Below are 20,406 nucleotides of genomic sequence, written 5' to 3' on the forward strand. Positions count from 1 at the left end.
GAGCATGAAGAAGCTTTTTTCTGCTCGTTCTCCTTCATGCGTCCTCCCGGCGGCCGGCCTCCTACCTGTTCTGGGACGGCTGCAGCGACGAGGACACCTTGTCTTCGCAGAACTTCCTCATGGCCAGAGTGCTGAGAGCCTGGTCCGCCCTGCAAACACACACAAACACATGAAGTCCGTTTCCATGGAGGGGCCTGCAGCAGAACCTCCAGAGAGAGCTCATGGAGAGGATTCAGCTGGCACCGAACACCCGGGACGGACCGGGATCCAGAGGTTCCTGAGCCGAATCCACGGGGCTTCATCCATCAAAGAACACGCTGGAGGCTGCACGCCAGTTTGTTCATTTCAACACGATGCACGTTTAGTTTGAGGATGCTGTGATGAACTCACCCTGCGGAGATCTTGCTGTAGTGCATGTAGGCGGCGATGATCACGCCCGTCTTGCCCTTGTTGCCCTGCAGGAGGAACAAAAGCAGGTTTCATCCTCCAGCTGGTGTCAACAGCCTCCAAGTTCTACCTGCAGGCTCGACTTTTTCTGACAAACACAGACGAAGATGATGCAGGAAAAAGCCGCCCGAGTTCAAATTAAAAAGCTCCCCGCTGTGTTCTGGTCGCGCTGGGAACTTCCTGACGCATTCCAGAGACATTCCAGCTCCGGCCCGCTCACCCCTCCGACGCCGAATTAAAAGCTCGTTTCTGAGCGACTCCTCAGCGACAACAGCTCGTTTCTGTTCTGCTCGCCTGGCGTGATGCCTGCAGCCGGAATGTTCCGGAGAGAAGTCTGCTTTTTAGAGTTTGGATTCACCAGCGCCGATGAATAAAACACGCAGACGTCACCGTCCTGCTGCAGCTGGCTGCTCTGAAGGAGTTCAGGTTTTTCTCCAGAGCACGATGCAAACGAGAGTCTAAATGATGCAGAACTGTGTGGAAGTCAAACAGCGGTTGGATCTAAATTGTACGATTGATTTTTTGGCGCCAGATAGAAGAAGTTTATTGGATCGTATGTTGCACTCTGCAATTTTGGTTGCGCTGAAGTCGTGTATTCGCAGCCTAATTTACTGCATTTTACATCAGAAGTACTGAAGAAAGGAAAAGAAATGAGAAGCTGCATGTTCAGAGGCCAGCTCGTGTCTGAAACGTTGCTCAACAGCATCTCAGAGGCTTTCTGCAGCTTTCTGGCAGCGCTGAAGTGCAACTAAGATAAGTAGAATTTGGATAAATTCAAATGTTGTCCTATTTTACATGTCAACACCACAAACGTTGGGAGAAAAATGCTGCAGCTTTTAGTCCGATAGCTGCAGACCAAGATAATAAAACTGTGATTAGTATAGGATGCATTGGTATTTTATAGTTGTTAGGTAATTAAAATTAACTCTGCCTCCTCCTGTTTCAACATGAAAAAGCTTCTCACAAGTACATTATAATAATCAAATAATACGCAGCATAACGATTATTGTGAACAAAGAGGAATTTTATCTAGCGGCTAAATTCTGGCTTTTATTCTGGAAAATTAGGACTTTTACATCCAACGATAAACAGAGCAAAATAGCTGAAATGTCGAGCTAATGATGAATTATTTCAGCTGATATTTTGTAAATATTGATCATTTTTATCGGGCCAGGAGAGAAAAAGGGTCGATTTTGAACTGAACTTCCGTTTTTATTTTGAAGTAAATCAGTGCAGCGTCTTTATACGAGTACACGGGTAATAATTTGCAAAAATATCCATAAATATAAGTAAATAAGGACGATGAAATGTTTATTTGTTCAACTGAACGTCATGTTTTTGATGCGTTTTCTTGGTGTTCAGGGCTTGAACTGTTTTCTTACTGATATTATATATAATAATTTAATTATTGCTACTTTTTCTAAAGCAAAGGATGCAAATAACCCTTTTCTTCAAGTGGCAACATGGTCACCACATGTGTTTTTATAATCAAAATGGTTTTATTCGGCTTTAAGTCTTTTTTGTGCTCACTGATGCATCCTTCATTCGGTATTTTCTGACACTCCTTCCTGACGCAGCATTCAAATGAAACCTGCATCCCACTGACAGTAGTTGAAGACTCTCTGCAGCCACATCTGTCTGTTTTACAGCCCGAGCAGCAGCAGGAAGCAGCTGAACTCTGACCTTGCAGTGCAGGACCACCACGTGTTGGGGGTCGGAGGTCAGCCACGTCTCCATGGCCTTGCAGATGGCGCAGATCTTGTCCAGCGGCGGGGCGTGGAGGTCGGGCCAGCCGAAGTCGTGGACCTGCTGGAGGAGGCTTCCAGTTAGAAGCTGCTGAATTCAGAACATGAAGAAGTAGCAGAAGTAAAAAAAAACAAAAAATAGTCCCACCTTTGGGTTGAGCCGGCTGATATCGTGGCGCCTTTCGGAGAGATTCAGGAGCTGCAACGGAAAACATGTTTTCACTCTGGCTGCAGCCGGTTATCATTATTTTATTACGGGTGTGACAGAGGAAACAAATACACTGCTCATTTGTGGCTTCGCCGAGTGTACTTTGCGGCTTCCTGTGGTCCATTGTGCAACGAGCGTCTTCGGCCGGATTTAACTCGAGCAGGGAGGTAAAAATACAAAGTGGCTGCTGCAGCAAATACCAGCGGATTGCCTCACCAGGAACTTGTCCTGGTGCTTGGACTTGAGCATGGCGGCCACCTCCTTCAGGTTCAGCCGGTACCGCTGCTCCTCCAGCTTCGGCGGGAAGAAGACGGAGATGATCCTCTCGGTGATGTAGGTCAGGTCGAAGTCGTAGTGGCGCTCCATCACGCGCTCCATCACGCGGTCCACGCTGAAGCTCCTGCGGGGAGGAAAACAGGCTTCAGACGGTCTGGAAACCGGATCCGGAGAGTAGCGAGCAGGTCGGATCAACCTGCTCCATCAAACCAAAGCCTCCGCTGAGCGCCAACAGCTGGAGGAGGCTTCAGCTCAGAGCTCAGTGCAGTGATAATGGATGAAGAGGTTGTACCTGGGCAGAGTGTTCCTCTGTTTGGTGTAGGTTAAGGACTTAGTGGATCCCTGTTGGAGGGAAGAACAGGAAAACAGAAAGATTAAGTTCATAGTCATGAAGAATCTGACGTTAAAAAAGCCTAAAACCACCACACTGCTGCTGATCGGTCCTGTTTTATCCACCGTTTCCTCGCCGTCGTCACTAATTTTCTGCTTCAGTTCATCCCATGTGCCATAAAAACAAGCTGCTACATGATTGGCTGTCACACGCTCTGTTATCGACGGATGTGATTGGCTGCTGACGAGGCAGAATCAAAGTGAAACTCAGAAACGCTCCATCGAACATTTTCTTACAGCGATCGAGGACTTGTGGTCTGAATCAGTGCTTTTGTGCAGATTTTGATTTTAAATCTTCTACATCTGCAAAGAAAAAAACAATAATTCTATGTTTTGGTGCTTTGACAACATGACTGGAGGTCTGACTGGATCTAAAGTTCACCAGAGTTTCCAGTTAGTTTTTGAGTCATTTCATGTTAAATCTTCGGGGTCCTTCTGCTCGACAATCTCTAATTCACTTGAAGCTTTTCTATCATAAACCGTGGATATTTAAAATGGCATCTGCAAAGTTTCAGTTTTATAAATCATTCAGACATCTGGTCATCATTGTGGAAACTGTCTGATCGGCCTCCAAAACCAAACACATATGTTCATAGGAGCTGCTGAAGAGTTTACCTTCAAGCATCTCTTCCAATAAGTTTAATCAGTATAACACTGTGTTTCTACAGGATAGAAAGTCGGCTTTGAAGATGAAAAACATTTGTTTACGATGAGACATAACAGAGAAACTTCCAGGTTTTTATCTCTAATAGTTCCTGAGATGTTGTCGTTCAAACAGCCTCACATTTCAATGCGTGAAAAAAAATCGACGGACAAATTTTAAAATGTTTTATCTCGTAAAATATTTGATATTTTAAGCAAAGACTTCACAGATATCTTTATATAAATATTAATATTCTACACAAGCCTCTGATGACAGAATAAAATATAAACACTTCCTGTAATGTTTTTGCACATTTATGGGTGAATTCTGTTGTTTCTGGTGACCTCTGACCGTTTCTTTAACATCAGGCCAAAAAAGTCCAGTTTGTTAAATCTGCAGATTGCTGCACTGAGAACATTCGTGCTCTCCAGAGGATGATCCCTGCTGGTCTGAGACACTTTGAACGTCTGTGCAGCATTGCTAGCGTTTGCCATTTTGTTTTTATAGCAATTTGTGCTAAATTAAGTTCAATGAAGCCACAGGGCCTGGAGGGAAACTCATGAGGAGGCTAGCACAGAGATAAAGGATGAAGATGAGGAGGACGATGAGGAAGCCTGGAGGTTGAAGCGCTCACCAGGTGCTGGATGTGTCGAGACGGAGCCGTCCCTCGACGCTGCTGGACGCGAGGATGATGAAGCGGCGGCAGGATGGAGGAGGACGATGCGAGGAGGAAGTAGGGCAAAAGGGAGGAGGTGAAAGAGGGGAGAAGAGGAAGGAAAGGAGAGTTAATTAAACAAACAGACTCCCTAATGGATAAACATGGCTGCTTCCTAGTTTTTTCTCTCTGCTGGACGGGGATTCCTGCAGCGCTCCAGGAATGAACCGAAGTGCTCGGCTTCCCAAAAGGAATCCAGCTGGAGGGAAACCGAGCTGTGGTTTTGAGGAGCCAAACCTCGTAACTGAGGCCAGACAGCGCTGCTCAGAAGGCTGTTGGGGTGAATCAGGAGGACTCACCAGATCGTTGGAGGGAGCCGGGATGCACGAAGAGGTCACCTAGAAAAACACAAAGACAAACATCTGAGTCACAACGACAAAAACAAACATCCTCTTCGCTTCGGGACAGATGATCGGGTCGGGAGATGATTAAAAGCAAATGGAAGATAAGAGCGGGAAAGTCCGGCCTTCAAGCTTCGGGGAAAAGCCATTCCTCACTGTCTTCCTAATTTAGACTTAGATAAAAGTTTACATCTGTCTGGTAAACATGAAGATGAAGCTAAGATATTAGCCTCAAGGAGCTAGAAGCTATGACGTTCTCTTTGCTAACAATTAGCAGCACCAGGCAGAATCTGAGACGGACAGGTTTGGACAAACAAACATCTGATCCGGCTTCAGATAAAAGTCAAATAATCAAACAAATAAATAAAACTGACATCGTTTTCTAGTCATTTTTATCTGCATCTTTGTTTTTATTCTGTCTTTTGTACATCTCAAAAATCGAACTTCAAACTTCTTGTATTGCTGGAGACCCAACCAAGTGAAGCGTTGGATGAACGGCGGCCATTTTTGTAGTCTTTTTGTGGTTCTCAGCCGGCTAAACAGCCTCACTAAAAATTTCAGGTACATTATCCACCAGATCATACCTTGTACACCATCTTTGTTATATCTTTATTTTGAGCCTTATCGTACCTTCTTGTCCTGCTTCTTTCAAGCCTCATCTGTATCCAGCTGCTGTAACATGTACATTTCCCCTGCAAGGGATCAATAAAGTTCATCTTAGCCTGTCTTAAAGGCAAATGTACAATGTCCTACCTCATAAGAGCCATACGGATATTTGAGAAACTAGTTAAACTGCTGCCACAATCACGTGACACTGTACCAACGGCTTGGCTTAGGACACCAAAAAAAGACTCAAAAAATGGCCGCCGCTCATCCGAATGACTTCAAACTCGCCACTGCACCTTCTTAATTCCTCGTCAATACGCCCGCCAAGTCAGAACTGCATCGGACGCACAGCTGCCGAGACACGTGAGGAACAGACACACTGACACACGGAGCTTTTGCAATTTAGCCGAGTAACACGAAAACAGATCGATCACTTGTAAAAACATAAGTACAACCCTGCATTTGTCAAACTTTTATGTGCATGAAAATAAGGTTCCAATAATTAGAACCTCCTCAGGCAGCAACAGGTGGATTTTTTTTAATCAAAACCTCCGACGTCCTGGATGCATGTTCAGCTAACATGGGGGTGTTAAGCTAACGTTTTAGGATCAAAATGGGATTTTCATGTCCCTCATTCTTGGAACAATTCAGTGGACCGAACCTTAAGAAAAACATGAAGTGTAAGTTCAGAATAAACTTTAATCGTCTCAGTTAACGTCCACTGCTGGAGGCGCTGCCTACCAATGATTCACATCGCCGCTATCTCCCAGCACGCCGAGGTCCGACGGCGGAAGGAAACCAGACATCACATCATGACAGATGGAGCCTCATTTAAACCCACTTGGATGCACTCGAGTGTTGAGTAAATACGAGTGCAGCTCGTGTTCGAGAGCGTTTACAGAAAGTCAAGTTGGTGCGACGCGAAGCCAAATGAAACTTCCCAGCTCTGTCAACGAACTGAGGAAGCTCGCGTCACGCTTACGTAACACGCATGTGCGCCAACACGTGTGTGTTGCTTCCTGCCAAACAGTCCTGTTTTGGACTGTTTATTTGGACACAGGAAAAGGGCAGGGGCTGGTGTATATCTCATTGTGCACAGACAGGAAGCAGCCTGAACCTAGAGGTGTGTCGCGTTTACGTGTCCTTCGGCCCGAGTCACGCCTCCCGTCTTCGGCGTGACGCTCGGCCGCTCTCTGCTGCCCGAACACAACCTCAGACGTCAACAGGAAGGCCGAGGACAGATAAAGAGCTAAACTGAGAGCGCCGGGTTTAACAGAAGTCACAGGAAACGGGTTCAGGTCGGCTATCGGGTGACGAGCTGGACAATGCATGACTCACTGGGAGAATTAATGCGTCTTTTCCGTCTCCGCAGGGGAACGAATCTCAAATCTGATCCTGGGTTGATGTTCTTTTTTTTTTTTTTATTCCCAGTCAGAATTCAAAGCAGTTGGTTTTGGGTTGGGTCAGGATCTGGTTTCTCTTAATTCCCTCTGGCTGAAGCAGGTCAGCTTCATTATATCAATCTGGGTTTTTTCCTCACCAGAGCATGTAAAGCACTGCTGGCTGTGCTGGTGTCAGTCTGACAAAAAAAACCTAAATATAAAGCCACACTAGTCACAGATACTAGCAACAACATTTGTTTTATTTATTTTGTTTATTTTTAAGCACTTTGACCCTTTATTTACTCAATTAGGTATTTATTTTATTAACTTACTATTATTATTATTTTTATTTCTAACCTTGTTTTTATCGTTTCATCTTCTTTTTTCTTTTATTCCACTTGTTGTGTGTCCTCACTTGGACGTGGCATCTTTTTGTTTTTTTAGTTATTTTATCTCTTGTTGTTGTATTGATTCATTTTTAAAATCTTTTGCCATGTTTACCTGTGTTTGTAGACGTTTGGTCCTTCTTCTGTTTGGACTGAACAGCCTCCTGTTTAGCTCACAAGCAGCTACTTAAACAAACTTATTATTTATTTTAAAAGTCCAGAGAAGATGCTTCTTGCTTCTATTTCCTTCAGCTCCATATTTTCTTCAGTTTAACACATCCAACATTTAGCTGTTAACGGGCGTCTCTCAGGAATTTTACTTCATACTTTCAGATTAACTGGTGAAAAATGCAGAAGTGAATCCGTAAATGCAAACTGCACTCATGGTTTCTTAGTGGGAGTTGTCCAACTGTCCGGTATTGACTCGTGTCAAGGTTCCAGTTTTGCGCCACAAATCTGCAACTTCCTTATACTTCAAACTACTAATGTTCAAAAGCTGAGACACATTTTTCCACATGTGATCTATTTCTACTAGAAAGCACGTCTAAAAAACACTGTATGATGCATTGTTGGTCCCATTTCATACATTACAGAGATTCAGTCAATCCGTCCTATTGTCGTCTAAATGCATCTGCAAACTGCTTCCATCTGATGCAGCGAATTTTGGGGGAAAATATGTAAAAGTTTTGATGAAAACTTTCATTGATTTCATTGAGGGGCCAGATATTTTAGCTTAGGGGCCACATTGGGCTGCAACTCCAAGGTTCAGTGTGTTACCCAAGAAGACCTCGGCATGCAGATAGGATGGGATCAACGCATTTAAAACTATTATTGGTTCATTTGCAGTACAGAGCACATCTAAAACACACTGTATGAGCCATTGTTGGTCCCATTTCACGTTACTTCATGATTCAGTCACACAGTTCAGGGAACAAAGATCAAGTTCAATGGACGTCCATTTCTTTCAGCATCGGTCTTGTTGTCGTCTAAATGCATCTGCAAACTGTTTCCATCTGATGCAGCAAATTTTGGGGGAAATTATGTAAAAGTTTTGGTGCAAACTTTCATTGCTTTCATTGAGGGGCCAGATGTTTTTGTTGGAGGGCCAGATATGGGGGTCCAGTGTGTCAGATAGGCCTGCAGATAGGACAGGATCAATGCATTTAAAACTACTACTGGTCCATTTGCAGCGTAGACCAAGAGCCTAAAATACACAGTCTGACCCTGGTTGAACCTGATTTTTGACCTCCACAGTGGCTCATACAGTTTTTTTCCGGCCTTATTGTCGTCTAAATCGTCCACAAGCCGTTTCTGTCTGACGCAGCAGATTTTGGGGGAATTATGTAAAAGGTTTTCGTGCAAACTATGAAAGGATAATTTTAGCTTTCACTGCGGGGCCAGATTTCAGGGTCTTACCCAACAACACCTCAGCACCCACGGTGGTTAGCGGACAACCTGCATCTTACAACAGTCACCATAAAACCCGGTGGTATTGTTGGAAACGCAGCCGTTAAACTAACTTCGGAACAGGCTGGGCCTCCTGGGATGGTCCAGTCCTGGACGCTGTCTGCACAGTCCACATTGTTTTTAAATTTCCAGTTGTTATGACTGCAGTTGGCCAATTCTAACCACGTACAGCCATTACTGCTTTTATTTCAGAGAGCAGCGTGAGTCAGGATTTACCTCCGCCGTCGCTCTCTCGCTAGTTATCGACTCATTGTTTCTTCATTTTCTCCTCGGCTTCCTGCTCCCCATCCCTCCTCTCCTGATGCCCAGCGAGGGAGGCCTGCTGAGGGCGGCCGCTAAGCCAGAACAAACACGGCACACCGCAACAGATTCCATCTCCCCGGGCCAACGCTTACGCACAAACTTCCTGCTAACAGACCTCCACCCAGCTTCGCTTTTCATCCCTCCTGCACCACTTTTTTTTTTTTCCTCTAAAAACTTTCTTATCTCTCAATTTCTCTCCTCTTCCTCCATATTTCATTTTTCATCTCCTTCCACTTCCCTCTTTTTTTCCTTCCTCGTGCCATTCAACGTTTTGTTTTTTCTTTTCTTGCTCTTATTTTTCTTATTTTTTTACTTCTTCCCCTACTTCTCCTAATCTCAGAGTTTTCTTCCTCGGCACATCCTCCTCTCCATCCCAGTGCTTCCTTCCTCTTTCTTCCCTAATCTGTTTCTAACAAAACCTCTTCCTGTTTGTGTTCCTCTCACCTCTCCAGCTTCCTACTTCTCTGGAGATCTTTTCATTCCCTGCAGGTTGCTGCCGTTTGAACCTCCGCTGTTGTTCTTCACGGTCCTCGTCTTTGAGTGTTTTTTTTTTTTTACTGGCAGGTCACAGGTTGGATCCCTCGTGTCCATCGGTAACCAAATATCCCTGAAAAGGACTCGTGCTTGTTCCAACCTGCTCTGAAACAAGTGCTGGCTTTGAGTAGCTGCACCAACGTGATCATACTGGTGTATGTTACTGTGCTTCTGTTTTGATGATACTTTTCTTTTTTTGTGCATTTCACTCCATGCACAGACCTCTCCATCCCCGTCCATCTCTGTTTGCACGCCCTCCGTCCATTCCTTTCCTCTCCCGGCGTTTTGTTTTGCTGCTCCTCCGGCTCCCAACATGCTCTTTGATCCATCAAAGCTGGAGGAAGCATAGCAAATGGATAATGCACAGCTCCCTCCCTCCCTCTCAACGGCCGGCTTAAGAGCTGTGGGCTCTGCGAGGATAACTGAGGGGTGAGGTAGCCACCCTGGTATGTTATTAGTGTGAGAACCTGGTATGTGAGGGCAACGTTTGCGAGACCCCGAGACAGTGAGCGATCCAGCTTACAGAACCAGCACAAAGTTCTGCACACATTCAGAGGGTTTTTCACTATTTTGGATCAAAGCCACAAAATAACTCAGATGGAATTGTGCGGAAAGTAAAATATGTTTCAGATTCCTCCGAGTGGCCACCTTCTGCTTCGCACACTCTCCTGGGCCGAGTGGCCACCTGGAGCTCCTCCAGCAGATCTCCCCACATATGCTGAGCACTTGTTGGCTGCTCCTCCTTCCCTCTGCGCTCCAACTCATCCCAGAACCACCTCAGCTGCGTCTCCGTCGCCCGCCAACAGCTGACGTTGTAATCCGAGGCGCTGCTAATTAGCTGCTAACTCTCATCGACTCCGGCCAACTCTGTCGCAGCATTTGATGTTTTGTTTTTGTGAGTTTTTAGCAAAATCCCGGATTGGCTGACCTTCACGGTTCAGGTAGCTGAACACAGTTAGCTGCTGTTAGCTGCCGGTGCTACTGCAGAACAACACAAGTGATGGTTTAAGAAGGACTTCCACCAGTTGACTTCAGACAAGGCTCAAGCTAACATATAAACTGTTACAATCATAATGCATCCAGCCCTCTTGCATGTCCTGTTGCCACATAACTTAAGGATTGTTGTTTCCTTTATTAACACAACATGGAGGATGCTACAGAGCCAAACTAAATAGCACACCAAGGTTTCTGAAGGCCAAGTCATGCTTTCTGCAGCTGTCTGCATCCAGATCTGCCAGAAGCTGCAATGCAGACATGATGACAGCACATGCACCAGGAAAACAAATCACGCTCGTGAACAGGACGGACTTTACGAGGAGATCCTCCATCATGCACAGCTTTATATGTCATCATAAGAGGAGTTGTAGTTAAAGAAGTCGTCGCTTTGAGGTGCTTTGGTTTGCACAGGCTTCCTATTGATGGTGCAAAAACACATCTAGAAGTTCTCCAGGCATCCTGAGCTCGACACACCTCAGGAATAATCACACCTAATCTGTGACTTCCTGTGAAAAATGCAAAATCACAGTCTTCCTAGTCTGACTCACTAAATGTAGGATCTGCTCCTTCTAGCTTGTATTCTCCTCCTTCCAGCAACCTGCCGCCGACCTGAAAATCTAAACTACTGTCGTGGTTTTGGACCCCGGTAGCTTTTTTCTGTCCCACCCGTCACTATTTTGAGGCGTCCTTTGCTTAACAAGATAAAACACAAACAAGTCACTGTGTTGTTTTCCTCCTCCAGCAGATTTAAAGTGCAGCCAGATCATGATGTTCTACTGTGACCTGCTGGCAAACTGCAGCCTATCAGAACCGAAGGAACCTTGAGGAGCAACATGACGTAGAAAACATGAATTTGCAGCGAATCTGTAACGCTAACCACTTTAACGTTAGCTTGTTACTCGAGTCAGACAGACGAGGCGCCACAAGAGGTCGTCAAACTACGCAGCAAGAATCCACATCTGCACTGAGAAGGACTGAAACCGGATCTAGACGACGTCTGTGAGCAAAGCAAACTGTTTGAACCGAACCAGATCTCCTGAGCTACAAACACGGCACTTATGCAGCTTTGATCTGAGCTTCCTCGTTCCTCCCTGAGGAGAACCAGCGCTGATGAAAGCTGCAGCGAACGTCGAAGCTGAACGTGACCTTGTGCTCCATCATCATCATCATCATCAGAATAATGCAGTAGGCCTTGAGGTGGACTGAACCGAGCCACGTCGTGCAGTAATACGACCTCGAAGTGAAGCTTTTTCGGGTTTCACTGCAGAACCAGAGCATCTCCAGACACAAGAAGGTCACGCAGACACATAAACAGAAGCACAGAGTCGGTCTGACATGTTGTAATGACTCCTAAACCTGATTAATGTGCCAAAGAACCACATTCCAGACACCCAGATAAAGTCCTGCCCTTCCTACACGCCCTTGTGTTGCTCGTCCAGAGTTTGACGGCACATCTTTACGTCTTTACTTTTCTGTCATAGTTTAAATCCACTAAAATCCTCCTACAGACAGAGTAGGTGCTTTTCTTTCCTGCACAGCTTCACATCCACCTGCTGATATCCTGCCGTCGCTGCTGCCAGCGGTGCGTAATGTTCTGTCTGCTTCAGGATTATACCTGCTTGAATTTCACTTAAGGAGCAGTTGTTTGGAAAAGCTTGTTTGTCTTCTTCTTGCTCTGCGTTTTTTTTTACCGTCATAAATCGTTGGATTTCAGCGCCGTGCCATCCTGAGTGGACGGCTGAACTTTGAAGAGTTGAACCCGAGACCTTCTTGAACCTTTATGATATACGTCCGGCTGTCACAGAGTGCAGGTGGTCTCTCTCTCTCTCTCTCTCTCTCTTTTTTATTCTTATTTTTTGCAGGACTTATTTTACGGCAGCTTGGAGAGCTACCTGGCTCAGCCGTATAACTGTCCCTAAAACGCGGCCCACATGTCTAATGCCTCTTAATCACGACAAGGTGGACTTCATGAGAAAACCAGGCGGCTCACGGCGACTTCAAGGCCACGGCTGAGCAAAAACAACACCTGGAGGTGAAACGCTAACATCCAGGCGACTTAGGAGGCCGACGCCGTCTTTCTGTTTGAGGCCAGCTAACAAAGCATCTCCTCCTCTGTCTCTTGTTCCCACACTTTTTATTTGACCCCTAAAGGACATAAAGGGGGTTTCAGTGCCTCGGCCGAGCAGCTGAGAGGAGGAGGCTGACAGACATGGCGGCTCACGTGGGTCCCTGCGGTGGAGCTTTTACGGCCGCAATTCCCTGTTATGGAAGCCGACGGAAAACACGAGCAGGAATGCGCACATGTTGCTTGTAGGTGAACGCTCAAGGCCGGGGCACATCCAGCGCTCCCATCCGCCCATCTCCATCTGCCTCCAGAGCCAAACAAGCGCCGAAAGCACGAAAATAAACAAGGCGGGTAAACAAACAAGGCGGGAAGACGGGATGAGCTCGGAGGGGGGAAGAGATCAACAATGGAAAAAAACCAACCGCACGCCGCTATTACACATCCGCGGTCCGTCATTCATGCCGCCGATAGGCAGCCGCTCGCACGGTTCCCAAAAGCCCAGCGCTCTCCTCCTACTTCTATATTTGCCTAAACGGTGTTTACCATACGCACAGAACGGCAGCTGCTCGAGGGCCTCCTCTCATTCTGCAGCTCACCACAGCTCACAAACAAGACGCCTCTGTGGGCTTCATTGTCTTCCTGGGAGCCCGTCATCTCCTGACGAGGTGGATTTAAGTAAGTGACGGGCGACAAAACAAAGACACACAAAGAAGAAACTCCCAGTGGTCACAGGCAAACATCTGGAGGATCCTATGGGAACCAAAGTTTTTCTTACACTCAGCTGGTGATTTAAGTGTCACTTCGAGCTCTGAGATGTTTTATTAATCTCCAGCTTCACATGAACATTGAATCAATCTGAAACGCTTCATGAGAGTTTCTGTTGGTTCTTCTTCTACTCATTTAGGTACGTGAGAGGCGACAAAACAAAGAGACACGAAGGAAACACCTCATTGGGTCACAGAAACACATCTGGTGGGAACCAAAGGTCTTCTTACACTTTGTAAGGATCTGCATCAGGGAGCTTTAACTTCCACCCGGGGTTTCTAGATGTTTCCTTCATCTCCAGCTTCACACCAACATTTAATCAAATGCTTCATGAGAGTTTTTTTGTCCTGACAGGCGACGAAACAAAGACGCACAAAGAAGAAGCTCCCCGTGGTCACAGGCAAACATCTGGAGGATCCTACGGGAACCAAAGTTTTCTTTATAACTGAGAAGATCTACACCAGCTGAATCACTTCCTACCAGGATTTCTACAGATTTCTTCCGTCTCCAGCTTCACATCAACATTTAATCAACATAAAATGCTTTTTAAATCCTTCTTCTACTCACGAGGTGAATTTAAGGCGACAAAACAAAGAGACGCCTCATTGGGTCACAACAACACATCTGGTGGATCCAGTGGGACCAAAGTTCTTCTGACACTTTGTGAGGATCTGCATCAGGGAGCTTGTGATTTTCTTTTTTAGTCCTTCTTCCACTGATGAGGGGAGTTTTAAGTACGTGTCAGGCGACAAAACAAAGACGCACAAAGAAACAACTCCCATCGGTCACACAAACCACATCTGGTGGGAACCGGAGCTTTTCTTACACTTGAGAAGATCCGCGTCAGGAAGCTTCTGATTTAACTTCCTACCAGGACTTCTGGATTTGTCTTCCAGCTCTAAATGTCATCAGTCATCTGGTTCGTGGCGAGGAAGCAAATTAACATAAATTCTTGAAAGTCTCTGTTTTTGAAAGATGTTTACAGGAGAAGCAACATGTCAAGGATTATAATTTAGAACTAAAAAAATAAACTACTGCAAATCAGTGAATGTAAACATCTGTAATTTAGAAAAGTTTAACATCTGTTTAGGAATGTTTTATGTAAAAAAAAAAGATTATTTTAGCTCATTTAAATACAAATCTTTAAAAAAACAGCATAATATCACAAAGTTTTAAAAATAACAAAAAAGTAAATAAACATTTAGTCAATATTCTCTAATCCTAGCATTAGACGTATAAATAATAAGGATATTCTTCAATCGCAATTATTTATATTTCTTTTTTTTTTATAGCTGATTTTAAAAAATAATAACAACAGAAAGTTTTAACATCTGTTTGCTATTTTTCAATGTAAATAATGATTATTTTCGCTCATTTAAATACGATTTAAAAGTTATCTTCTGTGTCTGTTAAACTTCTGAATCTCATAACACACCAGTGGGACTGAAAGGTAGGTTGTATTTAAATAAATAAAATAAAAAAATTATTTTAAAAATCCCAAATTACACCATTTATCTAAACCAGAAAATGTGAAAAAGAAAGAATGATGAGATTTCAACTTTCTGATGGTCCCTGAACTACTCATTCATGACGTGATGTTCTGGGAACTGAACCAGATCTAAATTTAAAATCTTAATATTTTATCAGTCACTTTAGTCTATATGTAACACCTACATATTGCCCAAAAAACAAAAGTGCTTGCTCTAACTCAACACTTAAAAAAAAAAAAAAAAAAACTTCTGCAAGCATCAGTGCAACCGGGACGCCATGAGCAGCTCAGCAGCGACTAACAGTCATGTGAATAAAATTAAAAGACTTGATGGATGAATTAGGATGAACTGCAGGCTGTGCTGATTACAGTTTGTTTTTGTTGCTCCATCAGAGAACTGAACCAAATCTAAAGCTAAAATCATGATAGTTCATCAGAGTCACTTCATTCTAAATGACTCGCTTAAAAAAATGCTAAAAATAAGATTATGTTGGGTTTTTTTTTAAGAAAAAAGGGAAATATCCTGCATGCATCAGAGCAACCAGGAAGCCGTTAGAGACATTCAGGCACTTGTTGACGTAACTGGGCTGAACTGCAGGCTGTGCTCACATCAATGCAAAATGCACCAGAATCAAAAGCAAGCAAAACAAAAACTAGACACAGCTTCCCTGGAAATCACTAAAATCAGCTGCTGACTCACGTCCTGCAGCAGCGTGGGTGTCAATATTTAGGATTCCTGGTAGCAGATAAATCCAGACTGTTCAACTCAGGACGGACCAAACCCAGCAGCCAATTAGTGAAGCTTATGCACACACACACACACACACACACACACACACACACACACACACACACACACAGTAGAGTCCTGACTTGACTTGGCGAAGTCGGCTGTCACGCTTATGGTTTTAACTCTCATCAACACACTGCTGCTCACTTGTTCCTTCCCGTAGTCAGCCTGTGCACACACACACACACACACACACACACACACACACACACACACACACACACACACACACACACACTCTGAACTGAAAACACGCCGGCCCATCTCAGCAAATTACCAGAACCGTCCGTGATTAAGAGGCGACTCCTCTGGAGACAGTCACGCTCTCTTACGACGCTAAAACCGAAGCACTTGGATCCCGTTATGCTGCCCAGTGACTCACTTCACTGGTTCTGGTTCTGCAGGAGGGGAACTCGGCAGCCCGGGCTCGAGGCCGCTAAAGAATCCCTGGCTGCTGACGTCAGCGAGACCCCCGAATAGAGCGATTAAGACGCCTGCTGACGGTAAACTGCTGGAGAAGGAGACTGTGGTGGACGTTTCTGCCTGAAGCTGAAAGCAGCAGCGAGCGACGGGTGTTAAAACGTTTCTAGACTTTTAAACAAAGCGTTCCTTAATAGTTCAGTTTCAGTTCAGGATTCCTACACAGACGTGGAAATGAGTGTAAACTTAAAATCCCTCATGAATCCTAAAGTAAAATACAACGTTATTCAGCTGCGACTGAACGTTTCGTGCCTTCATAGACACACTGTGAGGCCTAAATGCTAAACGGACGGTTGTTCATGATGTTTTGTAAACGTATAGTTCGTTAAATGGGAGCGTTTTCATTTTCAGAAAACAAATCCAAACTAAACTAGAAAGTTTCCTTCATTAACTCCAACCGGCTACACATCCGATCGTCTCGTATCTTATCGTTTCCTGTTCACATCAAACCTTTTGTTGCACAAAAACAAAAGGGAAAAAAGTGGAGTTCTTGTAATTTATAGGTAGTTCTGCTGTGATTCTACTGGTCCTGAATAAAAAGTCTGACTCTGCTGCTGCTGCGACGGCGATTCGACAGGAAGTCTGGAACATAACAGGGACGTCGGGGTCACGCGAGCTGCACGTCGGAAACCTTTACGCCGTCGTTCCACCTCCTCTTCCTCTTCGGGTCGGTTTGGTGGATGCAAAGTTTAAAAAAAGGTTGTTTGAAACGAGCCCGTGGAGCTGCACCGCGACCGCAACCGTCCCCACCAAAGGCTCTGATGTCAAACATCAGGCGGGTCGCGGCGTCCTTCGCTGCATCCTCCCCCACTTCCCCTCCGTCTATCTGCATCGTAAAGCGAGCAGCCTCGTGTCGGACACATCCTGACATGTTCGCGGAGACAACGAGGGTCAGCGGGGATCGCGATGAGCGCCGTCGCACAGCTGCCAACCATCTGGTTTATCGGAGGACGATGAACTGGAGCGTTTCAATCTGTTTGTCTACTCAGCAACGAGGAAACGGAAAGTAGCGCGCAGGTATCGAAGCTTCAGCTGTGGATGATGATGGTCTTTAATAATAATGATTTAAATTACACAAATTAAAGCAGGAGGCCACCCAGGTCTCTGTTTGCTCTCTGAACATCGCAGAATAAACAATCTGATCCTAATGTATACAAAAAAATGTGATTCTGGGACCAGTGGTGTCATTTGATTCATAGTTCTTGAGCAATAGAAGAAGAAAACTAGTCACAGCAGAGGCCTTAAACTACAAAGTCTTGCAAACTCAGCAGCTTCTGAACGCAACAAGAAGAAGAACCAGTCCAAGTTTAATAGTACTGGTCTAATACAGAACATGAATTCATGACCAGCCTGAGAGTCGGTGAAACAGTCGGTCCAGGAAATGCCTCTTCTTGCCTAATTAGACGGACGGACCAGTCAGCTCGTCACAGGCTGCGTTTCACTCCCGTTAATCCTTCCCTTCCTACTCCCGTCCCCCCCACTCTAAGTCCCTGTGGACTAAACTTTCCACTCGGGATCAAAGATAAAGAGAAGAACTATCCTCAGAGAGAGACGCTGGAACAGAACCTGTTTACTGCCGTCTGAAAGAGCCTCAGTGTGTCTCCTTAATAGAATAGAGACGGAGCAGCTGGAGGGAACAGAAACACACGAGCTGTTCTCCACAACGTCGCTGTTTCTGGGAACTTGTTCTTTCTTCTTCCGCAGAAGGACGACGAGACGATTTGTCACCGAGTTTAGATTCAAACAGAACATCTGGTGAGAACAGGACGGCTCACAGCAACAGATGTAATAACGTCCACAAAGGAGGAAGCACCTTGAGTCCTGCAGATCGGCTCAGATTGATGCCACTCCAGCAGCTCGTACAAGGTGAGATAAGAGCAGCCAGAGCTCCACGCCCGGCCTTATCCGACCGCTCCCTTCCTGGGCGGCAGCCATGATGGATATCGCCGCTCAGCAACAGCCGCCGTCCAGCTACAACCTGCTCTTCCTCTCCGTGAATAATCTCCACCACAAATTGGGTTTGTCGGCAATTTATGTGGACAAACCGGGCCTGCGACGTCTCTGGACTGTAAATCTACTGCAAATACACGAATGGAGATTGAAGATAGGAGACGCTGGAGATCGTCTCCTGAATTTGCAGTTAAATGATTGAAACCAACTTTAAACAGAGAAACAGCTGCTCCGGTTCTGTCCACGGGCAGCAGAACCGGCCGTCCACAGACGACTGGTTCACGTGTTAGAACGTGTTTGAATGCATTCCTATAATTAATAAATGGAACGCTGTGGTTTCATATGTAGCACTTAATCCAACTCTAAGCTAATTAATAAATGCTTGAAACTATTTCTTTACGACTCTAAGGCATCCAGAAGAGATGTCGTTCCTCCGTTAGCTTTTCTAGGATCACAATTTAAAAAATAATAATAATATTTGCAAGTTAGGGAATGTAAACGTCTCCTCTTGGAGATAAAGTGATGTTTTATCTTCAGCCCTTTTTGTCGATTTGTTTATTTATTATTATTGTTTTGTTGTTGCCGACTCTGTAAAGCATCTTTGAGTATCTTGGAAAATCATCAATCATTATCATCTGAACCCCAAAAACCAGCAGCAGGTTAAAGGTCACGTTAAAATGCTAGAATTAAAAAATATAAAAACAGAGAGAATTGTTGGATTTTCAGCTTTCTGATGGTTCTCTGATGGTTCTACTTGTGCTGCGAAATTTAACCAAATCTTAACCGTAAATCTACATATTTCATCAAAGTTGCTGAATTCTATGTGTCTCACTTAAAAAATAGAAGAGTTTTGTTGAAAGCAGATTCTGTAAAATAAAATTTTAAATAAACTATGTGCATCAGTTTAAGTGACTCGACTGCAACCACGAGTCATGTGACAAAATCATTCAGGCGCTCGTGACTGAACTCGGCTGAACTGCAGGCTGTGTGCTCACATGCTGTTTATTCTCATTCATGTGAAACAGATAATCATATCATGACATTTTTTGTGATTTATGGAGATTTAAGGGCTTTTTTTTTGATACTGTTTCGAGTTTTGTCTGCTTCTAGTCATGGTTGTTCTGTTTCAGAGCTGCAGGAGCCACACTGAGTAAAAATGAGACAAGATAAATAAAAAAACCAACAATTATAAACTTGTCGGGGTTCAAAAGGTTAAAGAAACAACTTTTGCTAAATGCACTATTGAGTATAAACTGATCCTTAAAAATACCTGAATTATTTAACCAAAGTTCCCTAGTTTTAGTTTGGAAAAATGACCAAAACTATGAATCAATTACAAAAATAGCTGCACTAAAAACATTGCGCTATAGCTAGCAGCTGGTTAGCTTAGCAGTAGCTTCGCCTAAAACAAACAAGACAAACAGCGAGCTTGTTTTTACACAAGTAGTTCACATATTATATCTTGTTTGTTTGGTTACTAATAAAAACCAAAGTGTCAGAAAGACAAGCTGTGGGTTTATGTTAAATATTTGTTTTGATGCTAGGCTAAGCTAACTAGCCGTAGCTTCATATTTGAGCCTTCTGGAGCTTCTCGTCTAATTCTGGAAGTTATTCCATCATAAGTATATAAAATACAACTAATATTATATCATATAAAGACACGTATGATCCGTCTCTCACTGGATATTTGATCTTTTTTATGTGCAAATGATCATATTTTCATTTTTCAGCTTTAATATTTCACACGCAGCATTTCATTTTTCAGCTGCAGTATTTCATTATTATTATGTGACATTTGTTGCTCCCTCAGCTTCACTGTTCATTTCCAGCCTTGTTTTACTTTTTAAACATTTCACTCATGTGTTGTGCTAATCATATCTGATCACTTTTCTACTTTTTCACATGTCGTTTGTTTTTTTCACAAGAATGTCCTTCGGCGTTGATAAAGCTTCATCATTTCTTAAACTGTGCAGAATGTTTCTCTTCCTGATGGGGGAGTTCAGTATTTTTCATTCTGTGCTTCTCACAACAGCCTGTTTTATTGGACGTCCGACCATCTTCTGTGAACACCAGCAAGGTTTAGGAGCCTTGTTGCACCTCAGCTGTTCTTAAAGTATTTATCCGTCTATCTGGGTCGCAGCTCATATCACAAGTTGTCCTGAAAAAGCCCAATTTTGCTTTTTCTGTTATTGCCTGTGCTGTTTTTAAATCCAGCCCTTTCATCTCTGAGTTCATCCCGGAGGCTTGAGGATGAAAGGCCGGAGGATGGAGGGATGCTGCTGCAGGAACGAAGCCCGTCTTCGCCACATGCCTTCGCCCTCGGCTTCCCCTCCGTCCTCCCCCGCCTCGGCCGCCGATCTCCCGCCCGCCGTCCCTCGGCCTATTCATCGGGCCGTCGCTCTATCAATGAGCCTTTCACAGAGCTCCC

At 44.5% G+C, this 20,406-nt stretch overlaps 1 protein-coding gene across 1 annotated transcript in view; it reads right to left on the reverse strand.

Annotated features, from left to right (window-relative positions):
* Window positions 1-20,406, reverse strand: part of tns2a (tensin 2a) — a 62,330-nt gene that overhangs the window by 17,489 nt on the left and 24,435 nt on the right. Inside the window, exons 4-11 of the mRNA XM_008304782.1 lie at window positions 4,724-4,762; window positions 4,344-4,385; window positions 2,969-3,018; window positions 2,617-2,800; window positions 2,341-2,391; window positions 2,131-2,253; window positions 391-455; window positions 66-149 (exon numbers count right to left, since the gene is read on the reverse strand). Of these exons, the coding sequence (XP_008303004.1) occupies window positions 66-149; window positions 391-455; window positions 2,131-2,253; window positions 2,341-2,391; window positions 2,617-2,800; window positions 2,969-3,018; window positions 4,344-4,385; window positions 4,724-4,762 (638 nt within the window). The remainder of the gene's footprint in view (window positions 1-65; window positions 150-390; window positions 456-2,130; window positions 2,254-2,340; window positions 2,392-2,616; window positions 2,801-2,968; window positions 3,019-4,343; window positions 4,386-4,723; window positions 4,763-20,406) is intronic.

Source organism: Stegastes partitus, unplaced genomic scaffold (assembly GCF_000690725.1).
Source record: "Stegastes partitus isolate 25-593 unplaced genomic scaffold, Stegastes_partitus-1.0.2 Scaffold2319, whole genome shotgun sequence".
Taxonomy (NCBI): Eukaryota; Metazoa; Chordata; class Actinopteri; family Pomacentridae; genus Stegastes; species Stegastes partitus.